At 47.2% G+C, this 25,602-nt stretch overlaps 1 protein-coding gene across 3 annotated transcripts; it reads right to left on the bottom strand.

The window, feature by feature from the left end:
* Positions 1-1,386: 1,386 nt before the first annotated feature.
* Positions 1,387-24,949, bottom strand: LOC109260814 (zinc finger protein 791-like). Of its 3 annotated transcripts, XM_053897514.1 has the most exons (5): positions 24,824-24,949; positions 7,787-7,947; positions 4,572-4,631; positions 3,898-4,153; positions 1,387-3,753 (listed from the first exon to the last, which is right to left on the bottom strand). In XM_053897514.1, the coding sequence occupies exons 1-5, from the start codon at positions 24,824-24,826 to the stop codon at positions 2,455-2,457; spliced, it is 1,779 nt and encodes a 592-aa protein (XP_053753489.1). In that variant the 5' UTR covers positions 24,827-24,949; the 3' UTR covers positions 1,387-2,454. The 3 variants fall into 3 exon arrangements, with proteins under 3 accessions (XP_053753489.1, XP_053753487.1, XP_053753488.1); XM_053897512.1 differs by having other exon boundaries at positions 1,387-4,153; XM_053897513.1 differs by having other exon boundaries at positions 1,387-4,153; positions 4,572-4,629; positions 7,821-7,947.
* Positions 24,950-25,602: the final 653 nt, after the last annotated feature.

The raw sequence follows: 25,602 nt of genomic DNA, 5'->3' as shown, positions 1-25,602 counted from the left end.
TTCATAGTTTACTGATGTGTTTTTTTAAAAAGGAGGAAAACAGTAAATATTAGGTTGGGTATGCTTTTGCAAATCCTTTTTTTTTTTTAAATTCCATTTTATTATTTTTTTACATTACCTCTACACCCAGTGTGGGGCAAAAACCCACAAGTCCAAGACTAAGAATTACATGCTCTACTGACCGAGTCAGCCAAGTGCCCTGCAAATCCTTTTAAAGGTACCAAGGTGGCAATACTTTTCCCTTTGAATGTCCAGCCCCATAGGATGTTACATACCGTTACATGACCAAATATCATAGTCAAGGGTAAAACCACAAGCATTTCGTCCCATAGTTGGAATGACTTTGGGGTACCTCAGAACTGTGGAACATTATGGAAACAGCAAGGGTTTTTTTGTTTTTTGTTTTGGTTTTTTGGGTTTTTTTCTTACCTCTATTAAGGATAAAACCGAAGGGGCTCCTATGTCCAGAATTTACCAGATACCATATTTTGGTCGACTGATCTGGCTGATATCAAGGGTACTGGTCTTTCCAGACACCCCCTGGGGGCCAGAGGAAAGCACCCCACTGGTATTTCCACCACAATCACTGCTTTCGGAAATAAGCAGGCAAACCTGAGTCATGGTCCAAAGGGATGTCCCTGCACACTGAAGAAAAAGTTCTCACTTAGAGTGGACATGCAAGGCTCTCTCTACCAGCAAAACAGCACCAGGAGCAAACTGCATAGTCTTTATTTCCTGTTCACCAGGAATAAACATCAAAGAATGTCAAAGCATGGGAGGAAAACACAAAGAGCCTCCGGACATAGACCACACACACATATCCGGTGTTTACATGAAAGCACGTAGGGAAGATGTGCGGTTTTGAAGACTGCCAGGCGACTACAGTGGGTCTGTTCCCGAACTGGCTCCTGGGAGATCATGGGACTCTGGATCTCACAGGGCTATTGGTGGACAGCCTTGAGCCCAGAACATTGCTGATGTTTCAGCATTTACCCCATTCACTTTCCCAGGCCTTGCAATCCACTCTCAAGAAAGAACTGCACAAGGGATGTTCTTCTAGGTCATAATTTGGAACGAAATCAATCTAAGACAAGAACTAGTGCCAGAAAGATAAACCAATATCAGAACTCTAAAAATTGAAGAAAAAGGGGTGCCCAGGTGACTCAGTGGGTTAAGTGTCCAAGTCCTGATCTTGAGGTTTGTAAGTTCAAGCCCCACGTTGGACTCTGTGCTGACAGCTCGGAGGCTGAAGCCTACTTCAGATTCCGTGTATCCCTCTCTCTCTCTCTGCCTCTCCCCCGCTTGTGCGCTCTCTCTCTCTCTCTCTCACCCTATCTCAAAAATAAACATTTTTGAATTTTTTTAAAATTGAAGACAATGAGAAAATTGATGTGAAAATATAACTTTTAATAATAAAGACTGAAAAGACGAGTAGACACAGAATCAGGAAATTCCAGTATCCATAACAGAGGACAGAAAAGAACTTTCAACAATGAGGGGTCTAACATCATGAAAATTTATCAAGGACATTTTGGAATGTTTAATTCAAGAGATTCTTTTGTAAAAGTATATAAAAGTGTTAAGTACACACCAACAATAGACACATTTTTATCACCTCTAGGTCCAAAAGACATTATAATGGGAAAGAGACATGTTGTACAAAACCATGTGATTACTTCAAGTCTGAGGTAACATCTAGGTTGTACAGATAGAGAGGGCAAAGAAGGCCACTTAAAACCATCAGTGTTCGTATCAATGAGATGAACTAGGAATTCATACACTTGGGATCCCAATCAAGGAAGAGGCACCTGGAAAGTCAAAGCCATATTCACAACAATGAAAAGATTTCTCTCCTGCCTGAATTTTCATGAACAAAATACATGAAGTTCTATACCTGAAGTTTTCCCAAAATTGTGTGCATTCAGGATCATCTCCGTTGTACTGACTTGCATTTTCAATAAGATTTGAAAGGAGGGATGCCTGGGTGGCTCAGTCATTTGATCATCTGACTTTGGCTCAATCATGATCTCACGGTTCATGAGTTCAAGCCCCGCATCTGGCTCTATGCCGACAGCTCAGAGCCTGGAGCCTACCTCAGATTGTTTCCCTCTCTCTCAGCCCCTCTCCTGCTCATGCTCTGTCTCTGTCTCAAAAATAAACATAAAAAAATATTTGAAGGAAAAATAAATGCTTTCCTACAGTGTGGCTTTGCTCACAGATTCCCGGACAGGCTCTTCCATGGTGCTTAAGTGTGTAATGTTTCACATTACTGTGCTTGCACGTGTGTTCTCGAAGGGAAGAGGGACAACTGAAGGCTTTCCCACAGAGCGAAAATTCATAAGGTTCTTCTGCCCAGGTCTACGAGACACTGGAAGGTCTTACCAGAGTCCTTACATACAGAGGCCTACTGTCCACTGTGCAGCCTCACGTGTTCTTGAAGGGAGCAGTGATTTGTCAAGGTCTCTCCCCAGGGTGCTTCTTCATATGCGCTCGAAGAGAGGAGGAGAACTTGTACACCTTCCCACACTTCTTACATTCATAGGATTTAATGGTGCTGTGTGTTTTCAAATGACTTTGAAAATTTTGCAGCTGATTGAAAGCTTTCCCACACTCCATACACTCAAAAAGTCTCTCCTCAGCATGTGTCCGCATGTGTGCTCCCAGGTTGGAAGGAGATGTGAAGGCTTTCCCACAGTGCTGACATTTACAGGGTTTTTCCCCAGTGTGTGTCCGTGCATGTATTCGTAGGTCTCTGTGATACCTGAAGGCTTTCCCACACTCCTGACATTCATAGGGTTTCACTACATTGTGTGTGGTCATGTGACGTTGAAAAGGTTGATGCTTCCGGAAGGTTTCCCCACACTCCTTACATTCCAAGTGTCCACCCACTGAGTGTCTTCTCGCAGTATGTAGTACGAGGGTGTGGTGTCGAATGAAGGCTTTTCCACAGTGCTGACATTTATAGGGCCTCTCCCCAGTGTGTTTCCTCACATGTTCTCGCAGGCATGAGTTATACCTGAAGGCTTTCCCACACTCCTGACATTCATAGGGTCTCTCCCCCGTGTGTATTGTCACATGCTCTCGCAGATTCCCAAGATATCTGAAGGCTTTCCCACATTGTTGACATTCATATGGTCTTTCCCCAGTGTGTGTCCTCATATGCACTCGCAGGTCTGTGTGATCCCGGAAGGCTCTGCCACATTGCTTACATTCATAGGGTTTCACAGTACTGTGAGTGGTCATGTGACATTTAAAATGTTCATACTTTCGGAAAGATTTCCCACATTCCTTACATTCATAGGGTCTTTCCCCAGTGTGTGTCCTCATATGTACTCGCAGGTCTGGGTGATGCTTGAAGGTTTTGCCACACTCCCGACATTCATAGGGTTTGACTACATTGTGTGTGGTCATGTGACGTTCAAACTGTAGATGCTTCTTGAAAGTTTTCCCACACTCCTTACATTCCAAGTGTCTGTCCCCTGTGTGTCTTCTCCTAGGTACTAGAAAGGACTGCTGGCCAGGGAAGGATTTCTTACAGGGCTGATATTTATAGAGTTTCTCTGGAGTGTGAGTCCTCACATGTTTCTGTAGGCCTGACTTACACTGGAAGGCTCTCCCACACTCCTGACATTGATAGGTTCTCTCCCCAGTATGAGTTCTCACGTGATGTGTAAGATCAGAGTGACACATAAAGGCTTTCCCACACACGTCACATGCATGGACCCTCTGTACACAGTCATTTTGCACATGACCCTGAAAAGAAGAAACGCAAGTGAAAGCTTTTCCACATTTTTTGCATTCTAGAGATTTTTTACTACTCAGACTCTTTGCGTATGTCTCTGATGCTCTCCCGGTGTCCTGACCTTCATAGGGTTTCTCTACAAGGTCTGCACCCACCTGAGTGCTGAGGCTTGAGACGGAGCTACAGGCCGGCCCACATTCCTCACAGGGACTAGATTTGAGTCCTGGGTGAGATCTTCCCAGATTCCCTAGAAAAAAACCATCTGTGAGGGCTTCCCTACACTTAGCGCATTCACAGGATTTGCCTCCAGTGGGACAGCCCTCATGCACAGTAAGACTTGTAATCGGGTTCAGGGTTTCTCCACATGGATCTCCTTCAATACGTTCACAGACACTCTCCACCAAAGGACTTCTGTTCAAAATAGGAAGGTACATTGTTAGGGAATAATGATTGTAAGTGATCTCTTTATTACCTAATGATCTATTGATGTTTGTTAATCATTATTGGGTTACATGATGGATATTCTCAATGAATGAGTATGTTTTTAGCACTGTGTGCAAGGTTCCAAAGTGGAACAAGCTTCCTGTTCTCCCTGAGGACTCAAATAGAGTCAACATTCAGGGCTTCTTACATATGCTTTTCCCTGACCATTTTTTTCCAACTGAATTGTTTTTCAGATGATCAATAGGTAGAATGCATTTATAAAGGTTTGTCTTGCGAAAATTTCGACTACAGGATTGTTGCACTAGGTTTGCAACTGTTCTCTAATTTCAGGTCAGTCTCACAATCGCCAACATCCCCCCCTTCCTCCCTTACAAGTGTCACTCACCTCAAAAGCCCTTCCTGCATTCGGGTCAAATCTCCACTGCTGTGAAATTTCTGCTTCTCTACAAACACAGAACAGGAATCATTTTTTGTATACATTAGTATTTTCACTCAGAGGCTCATTCTGCAAAGAATTCCACTGAGTCTTTGATCCACTCATTTTACCTTGACTGGGAGAAACTACAAGAATTAGGAGTCTAATTGAATTTCTCGGAAATGATCTGATATGTAAGGTAAGAAAACAGACCATGTATCTCTATTTATATACGGATCCCGAAATGTAAATGAACTTCATGAGGAAGAATGGTCAGGTGACCAAAAAATTCCGAGGACGCTTGTGACTCGGGACTTTGGCAATAATAGAGAAAGTGTCTGAAATGGCAGCCCGTTCATTCAAAAATACTTCAAACTAGATGGACACTAATGTGGAGGTAAGAATTATCAGAAGAGCCAAGTAGGAAGGAACTGGGCAAGATACACACATCCATACCCTACCTCTACAGGAAGACAGAAAGACTGGGCACAGGGGGTATGATAGATGAAAAGTCCAACAGGAAAGCCGGGTGAATGACAAATATCACCCTTCTCAAAAACAGAGTCATGTTTCTAGGGGATGTGTCCAAATGTCAATCCCTTGTCTGGAACCTGGTCCAACCAAGGGTTGATCAGTTCTGAAGGCACACAGGCCTTTGATGAAGCCTTCCTACACTGCCCCAGCTGCCATTAGAGGTCAGGTGATGTGTGTGGCTGCTGGTCTGCCCCTGAGAAGAGCTCAGCGGGACGGAGGATTTAAAGAACAAGCAATCTGGAAGATGGGCACTAACTTTAGTCTTCAGGGTCATTGATGACCGATAATTGGTGGCTTTTTATTATTTATTCATTTATTAATTCATTCATTTAATCATTCTTTTACTAGAAGCATACTGACCTATATATTAGTGTCAGGTGTACAATATGGTGATTTGACAATTACATACGTTACAAAATGCTCACCATAAAAAGTGTAATTGCTGTCATTATACACAACTATACAATTATTGACCATATTCCCTGTGCTCTACTTTTCCTTCTGGTAATGTATTTATTCAACAAGTGCAAATCTGTTCTTCTCAATCCCCTCCATGATTTCACCTGTCTCTCAATCCCATTCCAATCTCACAAACACCAATTTGTTCCCTAGAATTTTAAGACTGTCCCTATTTTCTGTTGTTTGTTCATTTTGTCATTTAGATTCCACATATAAGTAACGTGTTTTGTCTGTCTCTCTGTCGGACTTATTTACTTGGTATAATACTCTCTAGGTCCATCCACGTTGCCACAAACATCACAAATTCGTCCCTTTTGTATTACTGAGGGATAGTCCCTTGTATGTAGATACCACATCTTCATTATCCATTCATCTGTTGAAGGACACCTGCATTGCTTCCCTATGTTGAGTACAGCGAGTAACAGTCCAGTGAACCAGGGGGTGCACATGTCTTATTGTGCTGGCTTTTTTTTCTTTGGTGAACTACCCAGAAGTGGAATTATGGGCTATATGTTAGGTTTCATTTTATTGTGGAAATTCCAAACTGTTTGCCAAGCTGGTTGCACCCATTTAAATCCCACCGACGAGGAGTTTCCTTTTCTCCACATCCTCACCAACACTCGTATTTCCTGTCTTTTTGACACTAGCCGTTCCGGCTGCTGTGAGGGGACAGCTCATGGTGGTTTTGATGTGCACTTCCCTGAGGATTAGTGATACTGAGCAGCTTTTCATGTGCCAAGTGGCCACCTCTATTATTTTCTGTGGGAAAATGTCTGTTATGTTTGCTATGTTCCCCTTTCAATTTTTTATTTTTCCTTTTGTTTCCCTTACCTGAAGGGATGATTCCACAAAAATAATGCTAAGGCTGATGTCCATGAGTTCAGTGCCTCCGTTTAGTCTTAAGACGTGTATGGGTTCAAGTCCTACACCGAGGTGTTTAATCCATACTGAGTTTCCTTTCAGGTAAGGGGTACGAAGCTGGCCCAGTTTCACCTCCTTGCAGGTAGCTGTCTCATTTTCCCAACACCACTTATTGAAGAGACAGTCTTAACCCCATTGTATATTTTCAGCTCCTTCTTTGTACATAATCCGGCCATATAAGCATGGGTTTATTTCTGGACTATTTTGTTGCCTTGATCTATGTGTCTATTTTTGTCCCGGTACTACACTGTTTTGCTTAGTATAGTTTGAAATCTGAGACTGTTGTATCTTCAGCTTTGGTATGTTTTCTTAAAATTGCTTTATTTGGAATCTTTTCTGTTTTCATAAAAATTTTAAAATTTCTTGCTCTAGTTCTTTCAAAAATACTATCTGTATATTGATGGGGATTGCATTGAATATGTATAACACTTTTCATAGTATGGGCATTTTCAATAATATTAGTTCTTATAATCCAGGACAATGGTATACCTTTTTTTATTGTGTCGTCTTCAATTTCCTTTTTTTTAAGTATTTTTAAATGTTTATTTACTCTTTTTTGAGAGAGACAGAGACAGAGCATGAGTGGGGGAGGGGCAGAGAGAGGGAAACACAGAATCCGAAACAGGCTCCAGGCTCTGAGCTGTCAGCACAGAGCCCAACGCAGGGCTCAAACTCACAGACCATGAGATCATGGCCTGAGCCAAAGTCGGATGCCCAACCAACTGAGCCACTGAAGTGCCCCTTCAATTTATTTTTTTAAAAATTTCTTAATATTTATTTTTGAAAGAGAGAGAGAGAAAGAGAGAGAATGAGTGGGGGAGGGGCAGAGTGAGAAGAAGACATAGAATGTGAAGCAGGCTCCAGGCTGTGAGCTGTCAGCACAGAGCCCAACGCAGGGCTCAAACCCACAAACCGTGAGATCACGACCTGAGCCAAAGTTGACACTTAACCAACTGAGCCACCCAGACGCCCCTTCAATTTCTTTCACTAAATGTTTATACCTCCTAGAGTAAATATCTTTAAACTTCCTTAGTTACATTTAACATAGTATTTTATGGTTTTTGAGGTAATTTAACATGAGTTTGTTTTCTACATTTCTCTGCTATTTTGATAGTAGATACGGAAGTGCAACAGATTTTGGAATATTAATTTTGTGTTCTGCAAGTCTTCTAAATTCATGTATTAGTTCTAATAGTATTTGGTGAAGTGTTAAGGACATTCTATGTATTGTTTCATATCATTTGCAAATTTGACTTATTCTTCTTCCTCCTGAAAAGACCAGTGAAGGTATGGAGCCATCCTTACCCACGGCAGACAGGTTTCTGCAGGTCTCCAGCATCACATCTCTGTAGAGCTTCCTCTGACCACGATTCAGCAAAGCCCACTCTTCCGGGGTAAAGTTCACAGCCACATCCTCAAAGACCACAGAGGCCTGAAACATACCACACACTCTATTGCTGCAAAGCTCCATCATCACCCATGTGTGTGGGAGGATGAAGGGTGACAGGCGGGGAGCTGCACTCCATTCCTAGAACCCCTGAGTCACAACAGAGGGTGAGGACAACAGCTGACATGGACTTACACACACCCTATTTAGTGGGATATTTACACTGAGACAGATCTGAGCAGACCAGTACTGTACAGACCGAAAACTGAAATATTCACTCGGACAACACACAGACCGGAGGACACACGCTTGGCTTGCTCTAAGACGATTGTGCCTCGTCAGCTCCAAGAACTGGAACCAGAATGTCAGGATGCTGTGGACACTCAGATTCAGGCTTTGGGCTGTATTTTTAAAAAGTGGATAAAACATGAACCCCAAGACCTGAGAAAAATCATCTCATCTTTCATGTCATGTGTCCTGGCCTCATACAAACTCCCAGATCAAGACATATGGCCCCACTACGCAACTTGAAGTCTTTTGCCAGAACTCCTCCAAATGCTCACAGGTCCCATACATGCAAGCCTTCATATTCATGGCACTGTCCCCAAACCCCAACCTCTACAAAAACTGCAGAATGTGTCTTCCTCAGACACATGGCCCATCTGACCCTTCAGACATTCTAGATGACCTCTCTTTTATTCCACCCATTGGCTTTCCCCTGCCTCTACAGGAACAGGGGCTCTACTGGACTTAAATGGCCAACTTTAGATTTTTCCCATAGGTATCCCAGGTTTAAAAAAAAAAAAAAACAGTGGGCAACAAATTGACTCCTAGTGGACGCAGATGCAACATATTTGATTTTTTTTTTTTAATTTTTAATGTTTGTTTATTTTTGAGAGAGAGAGAGAGATACAGAGCATGAGCAGGAGAGGGGCAAAGAGAGAGGGAGACACAGAATCCAAAGCAGGCTCCAGGCTCTGAGCTGTCAGCACAGAGCCCGACGGCAGGGCTCGAAGTCATGAACGATAAGATCATGACCTGAGCCAAAGTCAGACACTTAACCTACTGAGCCACCCAGCTGCCCCAGAATATATTTGATATTAAAGCTAATTTAAGGTTGCTGATGTAACGAAAAGACATGATTTTAGAGTTATCCATACATATTTATTACATATAAAACTTTTATACTAAAGGTCAAATAAGCTCATGTTATCTCTGTTGCAGTTTGTAAATAAATGATGACTTAAAATCATGGTTAACTTTGTCTCAGAAAGTTCTCATGGGTAATTTTTAAGATAGCTTTCAAAATCTTTCATAACCTGAAACTTTGAAATTTTGCTAAGTTCAGTGATAAATTCGGTTTAATTCACTGGGCATCTAAGTCTTTTCTCAATAAGATAAAATACTAACATGTTAATTAGCAAAAATAAGTTTTATCTGCTTTTGACTTCTTATTGCAGAGAAACTAAAGATACCTGCACCTGTTGGAAAACATACATTGTGCCTCATATAAAGACTGTGCTATGAAAAAGGCATGTTCCTAAAAACTATGAAATGTGTCCATAAATTTGTCATCTAAAGAATCCTGGTGTATAGACAGTTCTCAACTGGTTTTCACTGGAGACTAAGGTTTCTAAGAGGTACAATTCTAAATGTAACTGAGACCGACCGGAATGGGGAAAGCAAGTCTGTATCTAAGAGAGTAGGAGATATGAGGGATGGGAATACATTTTGTTAAGGTGAAAGAAAGTAATTTTCTCCTAAAATGAGACTGGTTATTTAGAGAAAAAAATCTCAGGACAAACTCTGAGTGCAAAAGAATGTTGCAGACAAGTTTGTGAAGGGACAGCTTTAGAAAGTAATTTTATGGGGCGCCTGGGTGGCGCAGTCGGTTAAGCGTCCGACTTCAGCCAGGTCACGATCTCGCGGTCCGTGAGTTCGAGCCCCGCGTCAGGCTCTGGGCTGATGGCTCGGAGCCTGGAGCCTGTTAACGATTCTGTGTCTCCCTCTCTCTCTGACCCTCCCCCGTTCATGCTCTGTCTCTCTCTGTCCCAAAAATAAATAAAAAACGTTGAAAAAAAAAATTAAAAAAAAAAAAAAAGAAAGGAAAGGAAATGATGTTCTTAAAAAAAAAAAAAAAAAAGAAAGTAATTTTATGTGTGTGTGCTTAGGATGGACTAATATTGAAATAAATTGATTTTAAAAGGATACTGCTTCAATAGTAAACATGCACTTTTCTCGCTGGGACAAAGCTTTCTTGGATTGTTGGTCTGGTCTTGATCAAGACGATGTAAACAAAAGTCTTCTTCCTTTCCTTATCTGCCCCCAAAACCAAAGTTTCTATGTTTTGCTTTCACCAGGTCTTTGACTACTTAAAGTTAAAACTTCTCAAAATGTGTAAGATCTGTAATTCTATTTAGACATGTGCTTTAAAAATTTCTGAGAGTTCAAGGGGTGCCTGAGTGGCTCAGTCAGTTAAGCATCCAACTTCAGCTCAGGTCATGATCTTACGATTTGTGAGTTCGAGCCCCACATCGGGCTCTGTGCGGATGGCTTGGAGCATGGAGCCTGTTTCAGATTCTGTGTGTGTGTCTCTCTCTCTGCCCTTCCCCCAGTAATGATCTGTCTGTCTCTGTATCAAAAGTAAATAAACATTTAAAATAAATAAAAATAAAAATTTCTGAGGATTCCAACACACTTTCCCAAGTTTAGAAATTGTAAATGAAGTCTTTTTTGACTAATTAGGCTTGCATATTTGGTATGTTAAGTTACTTGGAAAGCAGGGTCAAACAAATAGTAATAAACCTTAGATTGTATCATTTGAGTGTATACTACAGCTGTTTTGAAATTACATAAAATCCATAAAGTTTAAATATGTTCTCATATAACATCATCACTTGACATTCTAATTGTTAAAATACTAGTTGTCAAAGAAATGAGCAGATTTCCTTGTCAGCTATATTACACTGAAGTCACAGATCAGATCATGAGTCATGGCCATTTCTATGTTGTTTTGTTTTTTTTGTCATTTATATTTATAGTTCTGATGCTCTTGCCAAATGAGTTTTGTCTTCAAGGAGATTCATGAAAAGGATTTTTTTTTGTAAATACAGGTATTTGATATCTTTAAATCATAAAACTGAACTGGGTAAGAATTTCCAGAACTAATGGGAAAGTTGCATTCAAACAAACAGGAATTAATTAACATAGGACTAAGTGAATTAAAGATGCTTATAGTTTTTGTAACTCTTATTTGAAATATTGCTGGTTCTATAGTGTTTGCTCTAACAAATTGAGGAAGTTTTCTCTTGAAATACCTAGGACTTACAGAAATGTGATGAAGTATTCCTTTGTGAACAAATGGAAACATTTCCCTTTTTTCCCTACCTCAATGCCACAGAAGTCCGAAACTCTCAGTGAGTATTCTTTCTTTTCCTGTCAAGGATAAGCATTTGTGTAAGTTCAATGAGCCTCTCTTCTTCTTGTAACAGGACACCATCGGAAATGTTGGTTATCCTACCGAGGCTTCGACTGAAATGTCATATTTCAGAGAGACATGGTAAGACAGCAGATACTACCGGGCAGCTTTAAAGAAATAAGGTTGACTTTATGCAGCCAATCAAGCCCCTTAGAAATGCTGGCCTGATCCCTTGCTGACAGAGTTCCCAGCAGCCTTACCAGGTGAGTAGACAAAGTCAATTCCTGGCAGGTGCAGGTAACCTCAGGATTTATTCAGGGCCTCAAGAAGAGGTATTCACCTGAATCTACAGGGATTGTAGACAAATCTGACAGCAAGTATTTGACTTGGCTTCTGGCCTTGAGAGGTTATTAAAAATTCAATCTAGAGATTATTTATAAACATTTCAAGCAAAGAAAGTCATTAAAAAAAAACTCCTATGACCAATCACTATTCTTTTTATCATTATTATTATTATTTTATATTTTATTTATTTTTGAGAGCAAGAGAAATAGAACACAAGCAGGGGAGAGGCAGAAAGAGAGGAAGACACAGAATCCGAAACAGGGTCCAGGCTCTGAGGTGTCAGCACAGAGCCCAACGCAGGGTTCAAACCCACAAACTGTGAGATCATGACCTTAGCCAAAGTCGAATGCTTAACCGACTGAGCCACCCAGGCGCCCCACCAACACATTCTTCCTGAGCTTCTGTGGATAATTAAGCCATGTTTGTTAGTCTTGATTTGACTATGTCTGGAAATAAGGGTGATTTCAGAGAGAATAAAAAATAATGTTTCAATAACACATCTTTGTAGATATTAGATTTTAACACTATTTCTTATAAACCAGACTAGGTCCTGAATTCTTCTGGTTTCATCAAATATTTAGCTAGAGTTCTCCAAACTAAGGTTTCCAACCTTCCATCCTCTTGACTAAAGTCATTAAAAACCACAACCACCCTTTTTCCTAAAGTCTTGAAAACTGATGCTGGACAACTTGAGGTGAGGTTCAGAGAAACTGGCAAAAGCTCATGTATAAAGAATCATGATGCTTGTTACTGTGAGGATGATAACAAGACCTCATGGACATACGGTCATCTGAACAGCCAAAAAAATGGGAGGAACTCTCCGACATTTTCATAACTCAACTATCACCTTGACCAATTCTGTGTGGCTGGGAGGCCAAAAATCACTCCACAAAATCCCGAATTTCCCCTTCTCCATGGGATTGGCCGTAGACTTCTGGAAATAATGGGTAGCCATTCTTTCCTTATGATATGACTGCATGATGCACTTAGGGATGCCCTTATCTACCAGGACAAGTCACCTCTCACTTGCCAGCAATTCCTCATCATTAGAATATCATTAAGGCTAGGGGCACCTGGGTGGCTCAGTCAGTTGAGCATCTGACCTCGGCTCAGGTCCTGATCTCACGGTTCGTGTGTTCAAGCCCCACATCAGGCTCTGTGCTGACAGCTCAGAGCCTGGAGCCTGCTTTGGATTCTGTGTCTCCCTCTCTCTCTCTGCCCCTCCCCTGCTCACATTCTCTCTCTCTCTCTCTCTCTCTCTCTCTCTCTCTCTCTCTCTCTCTCTCTCTCTCAAAAATAAACAGTAAAAAAATTATTTTAAAAAGAATGTCATTAGGGCTGGACATCAGGCAAAGAAGCCTTCTTGATGGTTTTACCCCTTAGACATATCTGTCACAGGAGTTGCCTCTATCAATGTAAAATTATAAGTAGATGCTTTAACCAAGCACACAGACATCACCTTTAACCAACCCCAACACACACTCACCCAGAAATTGAGGTGGTCCTGCAAAACCAAACAGCCCTTAAAATCCTGCTGCAGCTCAAGGAGTAACGTATACTTTCATTAAAACAGTGTTGGGGCAGCTGAGTGCCTCAGTTGGTTAAGAGTCTGACTTCTGCTCAGTTGTTTGGGCCCCACATTGGGATCTCTGCTGTCAGCGCAGAGCTCACTTTGGATCCCCTGTCTTCCACTCTCCTTGCCCTTCTACTGCCTCGTGCACTCTCTCTCTCAAAAAGAAATAAGCAGGGAAGGGACAGAGAGGGAGACACAGAATCCAAAGCAGGCTCCAGGCTCTGAGCTGTCAGCACCCATGAACTGTGAGATCATGATCTGAGCCAAAGTCAGATGCTTAACAGACTGAGCCACCCAGGCAACCCAAACTTCCCCCAAAAAAATCGTTTCAAAAGAGTGTTAAATATATGCTTCAGATTACAATAATGCTAAAAGATATGGATACTCATGTTGGTGCTTGAAAGGATCCCTCCCTCTCCTTTAATAACTGGTTAAACTCCACTGTAGGAAGATTTTGGTCAACTATTAAAGGTCTTTTATTTCAGCTTCTCTTCCTGCTGAATGTTGACCCACCAGGGACATCTCTATGCCCTCATTCAGCAGGAAGAAGCTACTGAAGGTGACACCCCTGCCCTAATGCCAAAGAGTTGTATTGTCCACCTGTCAGGGGGATGTCAGGGCCACATTTAGATAACAGGCTTCACCAATGGAAAACGGAGTTAGGCAAAAGGACCCACAGTGAACACACAGATGCATAAAAAACAGGCTCATGAAGTGACCCACCTTGAAATGGCCACAGGCCCCAACTATCCAATGGCCTACTTATAACCAGGCACAGTTACCATAAAAAGGGGAATTTCCATATGTTCCCACACTCCCTCATTCTGCCCTATAAGTCTAGCCCCAAACCACTTCCTGGTGGCCCTCTGCTCCCTCATGGTGCATTCAATAAACCGCTAACTCTTTTGTGCTGCATTGGGTGAATTCTTACACAATCCACACTGCTGGGTCCCCCAAACATCAGAACCCCCATACGTAATATCTTTGGAGCAATACAAGAAGCCACCATATCACTGAAATAAAGAAAACAATTATCATAAAATTATCAAAAGTTGTTTAAACAAAAGACATGTTCCCAAAATCTAAGGACACAGAACCCCAGCTACATCAGCTACAACAAAGGCAACACCCCTTCGTCTGGGGCTGCAACATGGGTTTGCTGGTCACACAGCTGATACGAGGTTTGTGATCTAAACAAGTTTTTAAAAACTCATATAACAACAATTAAAAAAAGACATTATAAAGACAAATAATACAACCAAATAATGGACAAAGAACGCGAGTACACATTTCCCCAGGAAGAGACACAATGGCCAAAAAGCATATGAAATGATGCTCGATGTCACCAATCATCTGGGATCCATCCACAAAATTTAATTGTGCACAGACACGTCTAACCTACTCTATGAGGCCAGTTTATGGTGATACCAAAACCAGTCATATACAAAATGGATTCTACAACGTGACCAAGCGGGATTTATCTGGGAATAAAATGGTTGGTTCAGCAAGCAAAATAGCAGTCATAAACTTTATGAACAGAAGAGAAACAAAAACCCCATGATCACTTACACACAGAAGAGGTATCTCCTTGAACCCACCACCCTCTCTTGACAAAAATACTCAGCCAACTAGGAACAGAAAGGAACTTCCTCATCCCGGAAAAGGGGCGGCGGGGAAAAGTCCACACCTAACATTTGCGCACCCAGACACTTCTCCCAAGAACATATGCAAATGGCCAGTGGGTCGATGAAAAGATGCTAGACATTCGTCACGCGGGACACGCACCTCGAACTACCAGCAGAGGCCCCTTCGCACACACCACACTGGCTATAAAGACGCCCCGGGAAGCGCTGGCGAGGACGTGAGCAGGGCGCATTCTCCTTCATTCATCCTGCTGCGGATGTAAGAGGGGGCGGCCGCTTTGGAAGAGTCTGGTGGACCCCCAACACGAGCAACGTGGAGTTCCCACCCAACACGGCAGGTCCGCTCCTCGTATCCACCTGCCCCAGACCCGGGAGGACGAGCGCCATCACACACACGCGTGCGCACGCGCTCTGCTCTCCGCGGCACGACTCCCGATCGCCAGCGATGAAAACCACCCAGAAGCCGGGCACCCCTTCCAGACTGAGTAAAGGCGACACGACTGAAGTGCAGTCAGGAGTCCACAGGGGAAGCTCCCCAACCTGCCGCTCAGGGCCAAGGGCAGACACAACACGGAGAGACGCACCCGCACACCCATAATGCATCACTGCTCCTGCAGGAGGAAGGGAGATTATTTCCTGGGGTGGCAACAGCCCAGCCAATGAGAGACAATCATAGCCCAGCCAATGAGAGAGAGCCAGGGCTCAGCCAGTGAGAGCCACAACCCAGCCAATGAGAGACGGCCACAGCCCTGCCAATGCAGGATAGTAGCAGCCCAGCCAATGAGAGACAGTCACAACCCAGCCAATGAGAGACAGTCACAACCCAGCCAATGTGAGACAATCACGGCTCAGCCAATGAGAGAGAGCCAGGGCTCAGCCAGTGAGAGAGTCACAGCCCTGCCAATGCAGGATAGTAACAGTCCAGCCAATGAGGGACAGTCATGGATCACCCAATGAGAGATGGTCATAGCCCAGCCAATGAGAAGCCCCTGAACGTAGAACCCCCCCCCCTCCCCAGTTTGCTCCAACGGACTTCTTGTTTGCACAGTCCCTCCCAATGCCCCCTCTCCTCTAGAAAACAGTAGCCCTCCCTATAGTCCTCCCCTTTTTCCCTCCAGATTTGCCTGTGGTTTTGCTGTGGCATATGTGTCCCAAATTACAATTCTCTGCTAGTCCCAGATAAACCCATTTTTTCCTGGAAAAATAATCTGGTTTTAAGGTTAACAGTTACTTGATCACTGGTGGACCCACAAAAGACCCCAACCACTCCGGGCTGGCGAGCAAACAGGTGCAGGTCCCACAGAGCCCACTGCGCTGCTTTCTCGCGGACCCTGAAGTGGAGGGTAAGTTTTGTGCCAGGATCAGAGCCCCGCTCCCCGGGTCTGCGCTGTCCTGTGTCTGTGCTCTCCGGGGTTTACTGGGGACCTGTCTTAGGGGCTTGTCCTTTCTGAGAGAACTCATTTGGCTTTTGTTCCGACTACTTTTCAGAACTGGACTGTACCTCTTAGAACCGTACCTGTTGGAAATGTGCTAACCCTTGGTCTGATTTCTTCTGTAAAGAGGCTACCCCTGTAGAGACCAGTGTTTATACACTGGTCTAGAGAAAACCACCATGAAATGGATTCCAAACATCAAAGCGCAGGGAGGGGGGGCTCCCACCTGGGACCCTGACCAGTCTTCGTTTAAAAAGCCATGGTGCGTCCTCATGTGCATTTCTAAAAAATGAACAACTGAACCAAATGTAATTTAAAATTACAATGGCCTTTATGGGGAACTTTCGATCTCCCCAAACTTGTTTTATTGAAAATTAAATTAGGAAGTCGTGACTTCAGAACGTTGAGTTTGATACAGATTTTATTCGGTACCTCAAGACTTGCAAATATTTTCAGGATCTAAGTGTGCCTCTTTGCAAAAGACTATTTCAAATGAATGGAGGCAAACAACTGAAATATGACAAATGGCTTCCAAAGTGTCTTTTTCTCCCACCCCGACTTCACTGCTGCAGACACCCGGCGGCTACTCTACACCCAGGACCTGCCTCCAACCACATTCCTCAACAAGCTCTGAACTTCCCTTTTCTTCTGAACCTGCCCTTGATCCCTCCTTACCTCAGCCTGTTAACCAGGCCTCTTTAAAGGGAAGGCTTCTCAAGATCTAAAACCCCACATTTCTCATGTTCCCTGGACTAAGGCAGAAGTTTCCAGAAATGCCTAGAACCCCCATAAGCTCGCTGAAGAACATAACACAGCTATTCAACTGGGACACACCAACAGGGTGTCCCAGATTGAGATCAATTAGTCCACATGCGTGTTGCTGAGGCCCAGGCCACACATGGGATGAAACTAACCCGCGAGACACAGATGCCCACTTCTGGAAAGATGCTTATGACACTCGCTGGAAATCCCCACCGAGCAATTACAGTAGCTTTTCCTAAGATTGTGAATTAAGACAAAATCTAGACTTCCACACAAAAGCCTGATGAACCTGTACGTGGCTGTTGTAACAGACTCCAGCTTGTCTTCAACATAACTTCAGGTCTTTCTTCACATGTGAAATCTACCCAGGCAGCATTTAATGGGCTGAACTGGGATCCTACTTTTTACTTAAAAGGCCCAAGATGGAATGGGACTCCACGTCCACTGCATTTTCGTTATTTTGGCAAACAAGCGGACTCACACCCCACATGGAGGAAAGGCAGCCAAAATTCTTAATTCTCACCTACGGCATCTGAAGCCTCCTAAAAACCAAACACCTACAGTTCGCACTACGATTGCAAACAGGCGGGACATGTGAGAGAAGGTTATCAGCAGCCTGACATGTCTTCAACGCAAAAAATGGAAGCCAGCTCAAGGAAACCAACAGGCAAACTTCTGTTCTACTTCAAAGGGATGTTCTCCTAAAAAATAATTTAGCAAAACTGACCAGAGGTGTCCCCAAAATGCGCCCCAGAAATGGAAACACTTTATTAGAAGTCTAACTGTTACTTCAAAAAAAGGGAGAACTCTGGTTTGGGCCAAAGAACAGTCTGGCCCTAGGAGCGATTCTACAATATTCACTGCTCACCACTGAACACACAGTAGAGCAGCGGCCTCCAACAACAGGAGAGTGTTCGAGAAGTACTCGTGGAGAAAGACTGAAGCCACAAAAAAACGTGACAACCTCACTGGTCCCACCTGTCCAGTTACAACCCAGGGAAACCCGTTTGCATGAACGGATTTCACACAGCCCCCTCTCTATGAGTATGGGTTAGTCACGGTTCATAGGTTATCTCACTGGCGGAAGCCTTCTCTTGTCCTGTGGCTGCAGTGCTGTGAGAAAAGGGCGTCCCTACCTGGGGAACACCTCGCAAACTTCACAGGGATCCGGGAGCCCAGTTTACCGGCCAGGTGCCGTTCCGTTCGGCCCGTTTTACACCTTCGCTCTGCGTAACACCCAGGATCCTGGGGCTCAGGTGGACTCACTGAAGGCATTGCTGCTACTCGACGGACACCCTGTGTGGAGACACCCCCGCCTCCCAAACACCGTGTCCAAAAGCACTGGGGTTGGTCCTTTTCCATCTCACACCCCCCCTCCAGAGCCCCCCCGACTCCCACCCTGAGAAATCACAGCACGTCATAGGCCCTGGCCCTCGCTCCTTTGACTCTCGGTGACAAAAAGGTGTATATGTTAGTATTGGAAAAAATTAATAGCCTCTTATCAAAATAACCATGCCGTAGGGGCGTCTGGGCGGCTCGGTCGGTTGAGCGTCCGACTTCGGCTCAGGTCACGATCTCGCGGTCCGTGAGTTCGAGCCCCGCGTTGGGTTCTGGGCTGATGGCTCAGAGCCTGGAGCCTGCTTCTGATTCTGTGTCTCCCTCTCTCACTGCCCCTCCCCCATTCATGCTCTCTCTCTGTCTCAAAAATAAATAAATGTAAAAAAAAAAATTAAAAACAAAACAAAACAAAATAACCATGCCGTGGGAGAGCAACGTTCACAGTGCCCTCCCGGGGGGAGGAAGACCCTGAGGCCTCCCACCTTCCAACTCCCGAGATTTCGTCTACTGACGCGACCCCTCCTGGTTCCCTCTGGCCTCCCCGGAAAGGCCCCCCGTCAGCATCTGCCCGCCAGCCCGTGTCACCACACTCCAGGGCACAGACCCTGGAGGCACGTGGCACATGTAGACACACAGCAAACCCTGACTGCCCTGCACACCACATGGTGACGCAACAGGAAAGGTTTCCCGAACGGCAGCAGACGACATCTGTGCCACAGCCTTCCCGAGACGTCCGGCCCTGGCTTGGGGCCCTTTTTCTCACTGTTGCTTCTTCTCTGCTTCATGGAACTCTCTTCGTGGGGTTCTGGCCTTTCAGGAAAGGGCTCATCAGGATCCCGAAACAAATAAACCGGTCACTTGCCTTTTCTCACGTGTTAGAAGGCTCTAAATTCACAAAAGTCTTTCCCCATCCGAACTATCAGCTGATGCCGTCCTATTACCCAAATTCATGGTCTCTCCATTCACAACCTTACAGGCTGCATTTCTGGGTAACATGTGGTTCCAAACTGCACTTTTGAGAACACTTGTTAAAACATCTTTCAAGTTTTGCTACTTTTTCAGAAACTTCACCACTAAGCTTTGTGTCCCCCCCCCCCCCCCCCCGCCCGGCACTGTCTCCTCCCAAATGCCCTGGGTTCGTTCTCTCCCTCTGGGTCCCTGGGATTCACCATCTGCCCTCACGGTGGCCCAGGCGGGGACTTTCAGGAGGCCAACAGGACTTCGGGTCAGCCTCCACAGGGAGAACTTTCTCCCCGGGGTTGGAACAAGTGCCAATAAACAGTTCAGTGGCTGCCTTCAGACCCGGGGTCCCGGATTAGGACAAACCACAGAGTTATGCTACTTTTCTTCCATATTTTATTGCCGGTGACTCGTGTGATTCATACAAGTACACGCTCTGCAAGGCGGACACTGCTGGTGAACACGGCCTAGACGACAAGTGTCTGACGGCATCTCCCTCCGAACCGTCCCTGTTACTCAGCTGTGGCCTCGACTGGTTTCCGCTGCTCTGCTCGTTCCCTCCAACACGAGCCACGCCAAGCGGGAGACGTCCTTCCTGGCGCTGAGGGACAAGTCCACTAAATACAGCAAACCCGCCTCTCACTCCCAGATGCTTCTCAGGAAACACTGAGGTCACACAGAGGAAATGTAGAAATTCGCACACGGAAAGCTCCTTAGGGACGGAGTGGGGGGCCGGCAGGGGGCGCCCTCGCGTCCTGCCCCGTCCTCACCGGGGGGGGGGGGGGGGCCCAGCCGCAAGCCCAGCACCCTGCAAGCCCAGCCTGCCTCAGCCGGGACGCCACCTCCTCACCCCCACCCTGCCAGGGAGGAGCCACTGTGCTTCCAGCTCTAGGTTCTTCCACATCCCGTGTTTCCATCCCGGCCCCTCCTGGCCTCTCTAGGAGAGCGTCCCTCTCCTCTGTTCTAGTAACTGCCTGTGGTCCTGTGGTATCTTACACGTTCAGAACTAATTCCCTGCTGTTCCGGAACAACCTCAGTTTTGGGGGTAAAATAACTGACAGTTTCAATTTACAAGTTACCAGTAACCAGAACACGTGGCAGCAACAGACAGACGGATAAACACCCTGATCGACAAAGAAATGCACAGACAGGCGCCCCTGACTTTAGCAAGTGGCATCAGCAGAGATGGGGACACTTGGACACATGGGGCCAGGGAAGGCTGGTTATCTAAGGGGTAAAAGGAATCATCAGATTCACGGACAATAACCGAGTGTTGTGGATTTAACTGCCACGGAAACAAGAGGAACATACACGGACAGAAAAGTTCCAGCACGTGTGATTAGACCTGAGCGATGGAGGAGTTTTGTCACAGAACAAAAGAAGGTCGTCTACACAGGAACAGACTGGGAAGTTCAAGTCTACTAACAACGCAAAGGGTGCATCCACGCAGACAATACAGAGAAATGACACACCCTGACGTGGAGAAAACACAACAGGTAGAAATGAAACAGACAAATGTCCCCAGGACGTGAAGGAAACAGATCATCAGGAAGAAGACATGTGAGTTACAGGTCACAACACGCTGGAAACACTTCCACAGAAGAGGAAACCCACACGTGAGAAATGCTCAGCCCTGGAGGAATCAGAAAAACCAACGTGCGACGTCCAGGAGACCCCGTGTCACACCCACGAACTAGAAAACAGGAAGCCAGAAGGGACAGGACCCAGCACTGACGTGTGGTTCACACTCTGCACCCGCGTTTCCTACTAACATATAAGTTACTCATGAGCTACAATATGCAATATGTGAGACAGATCAGGGTCACAGCTTTACAACCCTGGACCCTGCATGGAACCGTCACTAGCATTTGGATGAATCCTTTTTTTTTTTTTTAATCTTTATTTTTAGGACAGCACAAGCAGGGAAGGGGCAGAGAGAGGGGGAGAGAAAAGGGATTCTCCACTGACAGTCTGACAGAATTGAGCTGGATGTGAGGCCTGGCCTTGACCTCACAAACCCGGAGATCACAACCTGAGGGGAAGTCAGCTGCTCAACCAACTGAGCAACCCAGGTGCCTGGGATGAATCCTCTGATCCATGACCCCATCCACCTGGCATGAAGGTGTGGAGCCCCCTGCAGATCCCCCCCAACCCTCATGGAGAAGGACAGCTCTGTCCTGAGACACTTTTCCCCAGGGGACGCTCTCTGGATAAAGCCCCCCAGTAACCCGAGGAAGAAAGGAGGCAGAAAGAACTCGGGCACTTTACACCTGCTCAACGTGAGGCTGGTGGAGGACAGAGCCATTCGTGCTGAGCTGGACAGGGACAGCGCTGCTCACAGGTGACAGGTGACCTGCAGACGCCTACCTGAGCCCTGTGCTCCTGGGTGGTTCAGTTGGTTAAGTGTTAAATCATGTGAGTCTTGATTTTGGTTAAGGTGGTGATGTCATGGTTCGTGGGTTTAAGCCCCACATCAGGCTCTGAGCTGAGGGTTCAGAGCCTGCTTGGGATTCTCTGTCCCTGTCTCTCTGCCCCTCCCCCTGCTCACACTCTCTGCCTGAAAATAAATAAAATAAATATAAAAAGAGAGAGAAGACTCACAGGAAGTCCCCCTGGCTCACCCACGACAGGGCCATGCACAAAGCCCCCAAGTCCACACTTTGTGCCTCATCTGCGATCAGCTCAGCTGCTTGTCCCTGTGACCAAGGGGCACAAAATGCTGGCTGGTCCCACTTTGCTTTGGCTTCTTTCCTTCCTCCAGACCCCTGAATGTGGGCTTGCTCTCAGGCTGAGCCACACACAGCCCCTCCTGGGGGACAGGGGGGACAGGCTGGCCTCAGGGAACCCCAACATCAGCACCATACCTGTTCATGCCTGGTTTCTTTCCTCCTCTCCTCCCTTCTACACGACTCTTGAGACACTCGCAGGTCTTAGGCTCACAGTGTCGATGTAGCCCCTGCCCCAAATGCAACTGCCCCCCGATCCCCTGCATGGCCCCTGCCCCTGATACTACAGTCCTCCTCCCCCCTGCACAGCCCCTGCCCCTAATGTAACTGCCCCCCCACTCCCCTTCATGGCCTCTGCACCCAATGTAATAGCCTCCCCTGCCCCCTGCACATCCCCTGCCCCTAGTGCAACAGCCTCCCCTGCCCCTCTGCCCCTAATGCAACTGCTCCCCCTTTCCCCTGCACAGCCCCTGCCCCTAATGCAACAGCCCTCCTACCCCCCTGCACAGCCCCCGCCCCTAGTGCAACAGCCCCCCCGTGCCCTGCATGGCCCCTGATCCTAATGCAACAGCCCCCCATTCCCCCTGCACAGACCCTGCCCCTAATGCAACTGCCCCCCACTCTGTTCTCAGCCCCTGCACCTAATGCAATAGCCCGCCCCTGCCCCCCTGGACAGCCCATGTCCCTAGTGCAACAGCCCCCTGCCTCCCTGCACAGCCCCCACCACTAATGCTACAGTCCCCCTCACCCCTGCACAGTCCCTGCCCATAGTGCAACAGCCCTCCTACCCCCCTGCACGGCCCCTGCCCCTAATGCAACAGTCCCCTCCCCCTTCTTTGCAGTCATTCTTCTCAATACAGGACTCTCCTTACTCAACTCGGATTTTTTTTTTTGACACCGGTTTGACCAACTGTCCACGACCGCCCCTTTCCTACCCAAACTTTGCCCAGGCCGCTGTGCTCCCCACAGGCCCCTGAACTGCAGGTGGCCCACACGCTGAGCATCCACTGAGCTGAGGAACAAGGCCCTGGGGACGTGAGCCAATAAGGCCTTCCTCCACCAGAGGGGCCAGATCCTGACACTGGGCCTTCCTGCCCATCCCCCTCTCGCAGAACAGCCAAGCTGGGTTCTGTTTCACTGGAGGGTCCCTGAGATGGGAGCAGGTCCTGTTGGAACTGATTGTAATAAACTGTCCTCAGCCAGGCGCAGATTTGAGGTCATCTCTCAGGTCTGTCACCAGCTGGACCCCAAGCCCACGTGGTTGTACTCACAGACCTTTGCCCCACGTTTCCCTAAGCTGTCCTTTCCAGCTGTCCTCTTTAACTCAGGCAAATGACAGGAACCTGCCCCTGGAGCAGATCGCAGATCGACTGCCCTCACCAGACCTCCAGAGCCCCAACCTCCCTGACCAGTTTGAGGAGCCCCGGGATTCCTGTCTGTGCAGAGGGACCTGGAGGGACCTCTGGAATGACCACCAATTACCTTTACCTCATTATCACACTGAAGTCTCCACTGGGGGAGGAGCACAGTCTCCTGTACATGACATACTCCCTGGGGACAGGCCTGCTGACCTAAGGCCCACCCGCAGCACCCCTTCTTCCCACCCCACACAGGACGAGGAGGCTTCCCCATGGAAATATCCATCCAGCCCTAAACCAGAAGAGCCCATCCACCCTCCCTCCGGGGAGTCAGGGCTTTGGAAGTTATTTCCTGGGATCTACTGATCTCTGTATCTGCTGCTAATAAAGTTTTCTTCCTGGGACTGCTCAGTGTGGAGCACTTTCTGACTCACCAAGCAGAGAACTCAGGTTGGTTGGGTGACAGGTCCACCGTGGGTCCCCCTGTAAGCTCAGCGGGTTTAGGGGGTGCCCAGAAAAGCAATCGTTTTAGGACCCCAGCTCCATTCCGTGATCTACGCCTCACCGGCTCTATTTGCCCAGTACACTCCTTGCATAACTTCCTGGTCCGGGTCAGAATCACAAAGAAATGGAAAAACAGAAAACCAATCTCAGCCATTTACGACTTGAAGGGAACAGCGGGTTGCAGACTGACAGTCTGCACCAGGCCAGGAAACAGCCAAACCCGTGAAACTCTCCGCGCGGTTTCCAAAGTGAGAAAACCCTGCATTTCTTACCCGAGATCGCAGCCCAGGACCCCGTGCGCGCGCACCTGCTCCCTCAGCGCGCGCTCAGCCCCGGCCCCACGTCCCACACTTACCTCCGCTGGATTCTAACGTCCAAGTCTCAGCCCCCGGGAGCAGCTCTGGCTCCGTGACCGTCACGCTGCACGCGTGCTTTCTGGGCACGTCTTGCAGCTCGGTCCGAGCAACCTCACGCCCGCCTAGACTGCCCCCGACAGAGCTCCCCTTTCTGAATATTCATCGTCACCCTCCATAAAAGACCCCCCCCCCCTCCCCTCTGGGGAGTCGCGGATTCGGAAGCTATTCCCTGCGGCCTCCTTATGGCTGCAAACAGTTTCCTTTATGAGACAACTCGCCGGACAGTCTCTACCTGTCCTCCACCGAGGAGCAAACTCCTGCTTAGTCAGCTCGTCGCACACGCTCCCTGAATCCCAGGCTTCCCCCCTGCCCTCCCCCAGCCTCCCTTCTCAGTTCCATCCGCCCAGGACCCAGGTGCGGACCCCGGGGAACGGGGACACCCCGCCGCGGCCGCTTCCACCTAGGTCCGGCTGGTCCCATCCGCCCCTCCGGCCCGCGCACTCACCATCTCGGGGCCCCGCTCCGCGCCCTCGGGGCGTCCTTCCACGGCGCGCACCCCAGCAACTGTGGCAGCTCAGGATCCGACTGCACCAGCCGCCCCGGCGGAGAGCCACACCCACCGGGCTCTCGCTCGCACCTGATTGGGTGGTGTGCAGGTCCCGAGCCCTGATTGGGCGATCCTTCAGTCCCTGCGACCTGATTGGATGGGTTCCGAAGCTGACTCTCCCCGAATCTGATTGGATATTGGTCCTGCAGCTGATTTCCTCCCCCCCCCCCCAGGCCCGCCCCCTGCCCCTGAGCGACAGGCTGGCGGTACACACGTGTCAGATCCCCCTGCCCGAGGTGGGCTCTCAGTAGAATGCGCTCCGGGCGGACTGAGCCGCCTGTGTCCTCCTCCTTCTGTCTGAGGATCTGACTCAGTTTCTCCGCGGAGCCTCCCTTACGCGGGGATCCGGATCCGGATGTGACAGAATAGAAGGACCCGGTGACCCTTCAGTCCGTGGCCCATACAGCATAACGGTGCACCTGTCCCCTGTGTTTTGGAACTGCTCACTGACCGGTGACGTCACCGTAAGGAAGCCAAGCTCCCCCGAGATTTTGACCTGACCCTTGGACACCGCAAGGCCCCGCCCTCCGGCCCCACCCCTACTTCTCTGGCCTCAAGTCAACCAAACAAGCCCTGAGTCCTCAGCCCCCGGGGGACGTGGCTTCATTACCTGTGTGCCCAGCTGGGCACAGCCACAGATGTGACACGTTACAGTACTCAGGTGTGCGTTAAATTCT

The sequence above is a fragment of the Panthera pardus genome, unplaced genomic scaffold, assembly GCF_024362965.1.
Source record: "Panthera pardus isolate Hobbes unplaced genomic scaffold, ASM2436296v1 HiC_scaffold_8, whole genome shotgun sequence".
In the NCBI taxonomy this organism is placed as follows: domain Eukaryota; kingdom Metazoa; phylum Chordata; class Mammalia; order Carnivora; family Felidae; genus Panthera; species Panthera pardus.
The sequence above is the reverse complement of the archived record's forward strand: the minus strand, read 5'-3'. Positions and strand labels throughout refer to the sequence as shown.

Coding starts and splice junctions, on each gene's coding strand:
- LOC109260814 (XM_053897512.1), bottom strand. Junction 4,632..7,786: donor ATACCTTCACTGGTCTTTTC/AGGAGGAAGAAG, acceptor TTCTGTGTTTGT/AGAGAAGCAGAAATTTCACA. Junction 4,154..4,571: donor ATGCAGGAAGGGCTTTTGAG/GTGAGTGACACT, acceptor TATTTTGAACAG/AAGTCCTTTGGTGGAGAGTG.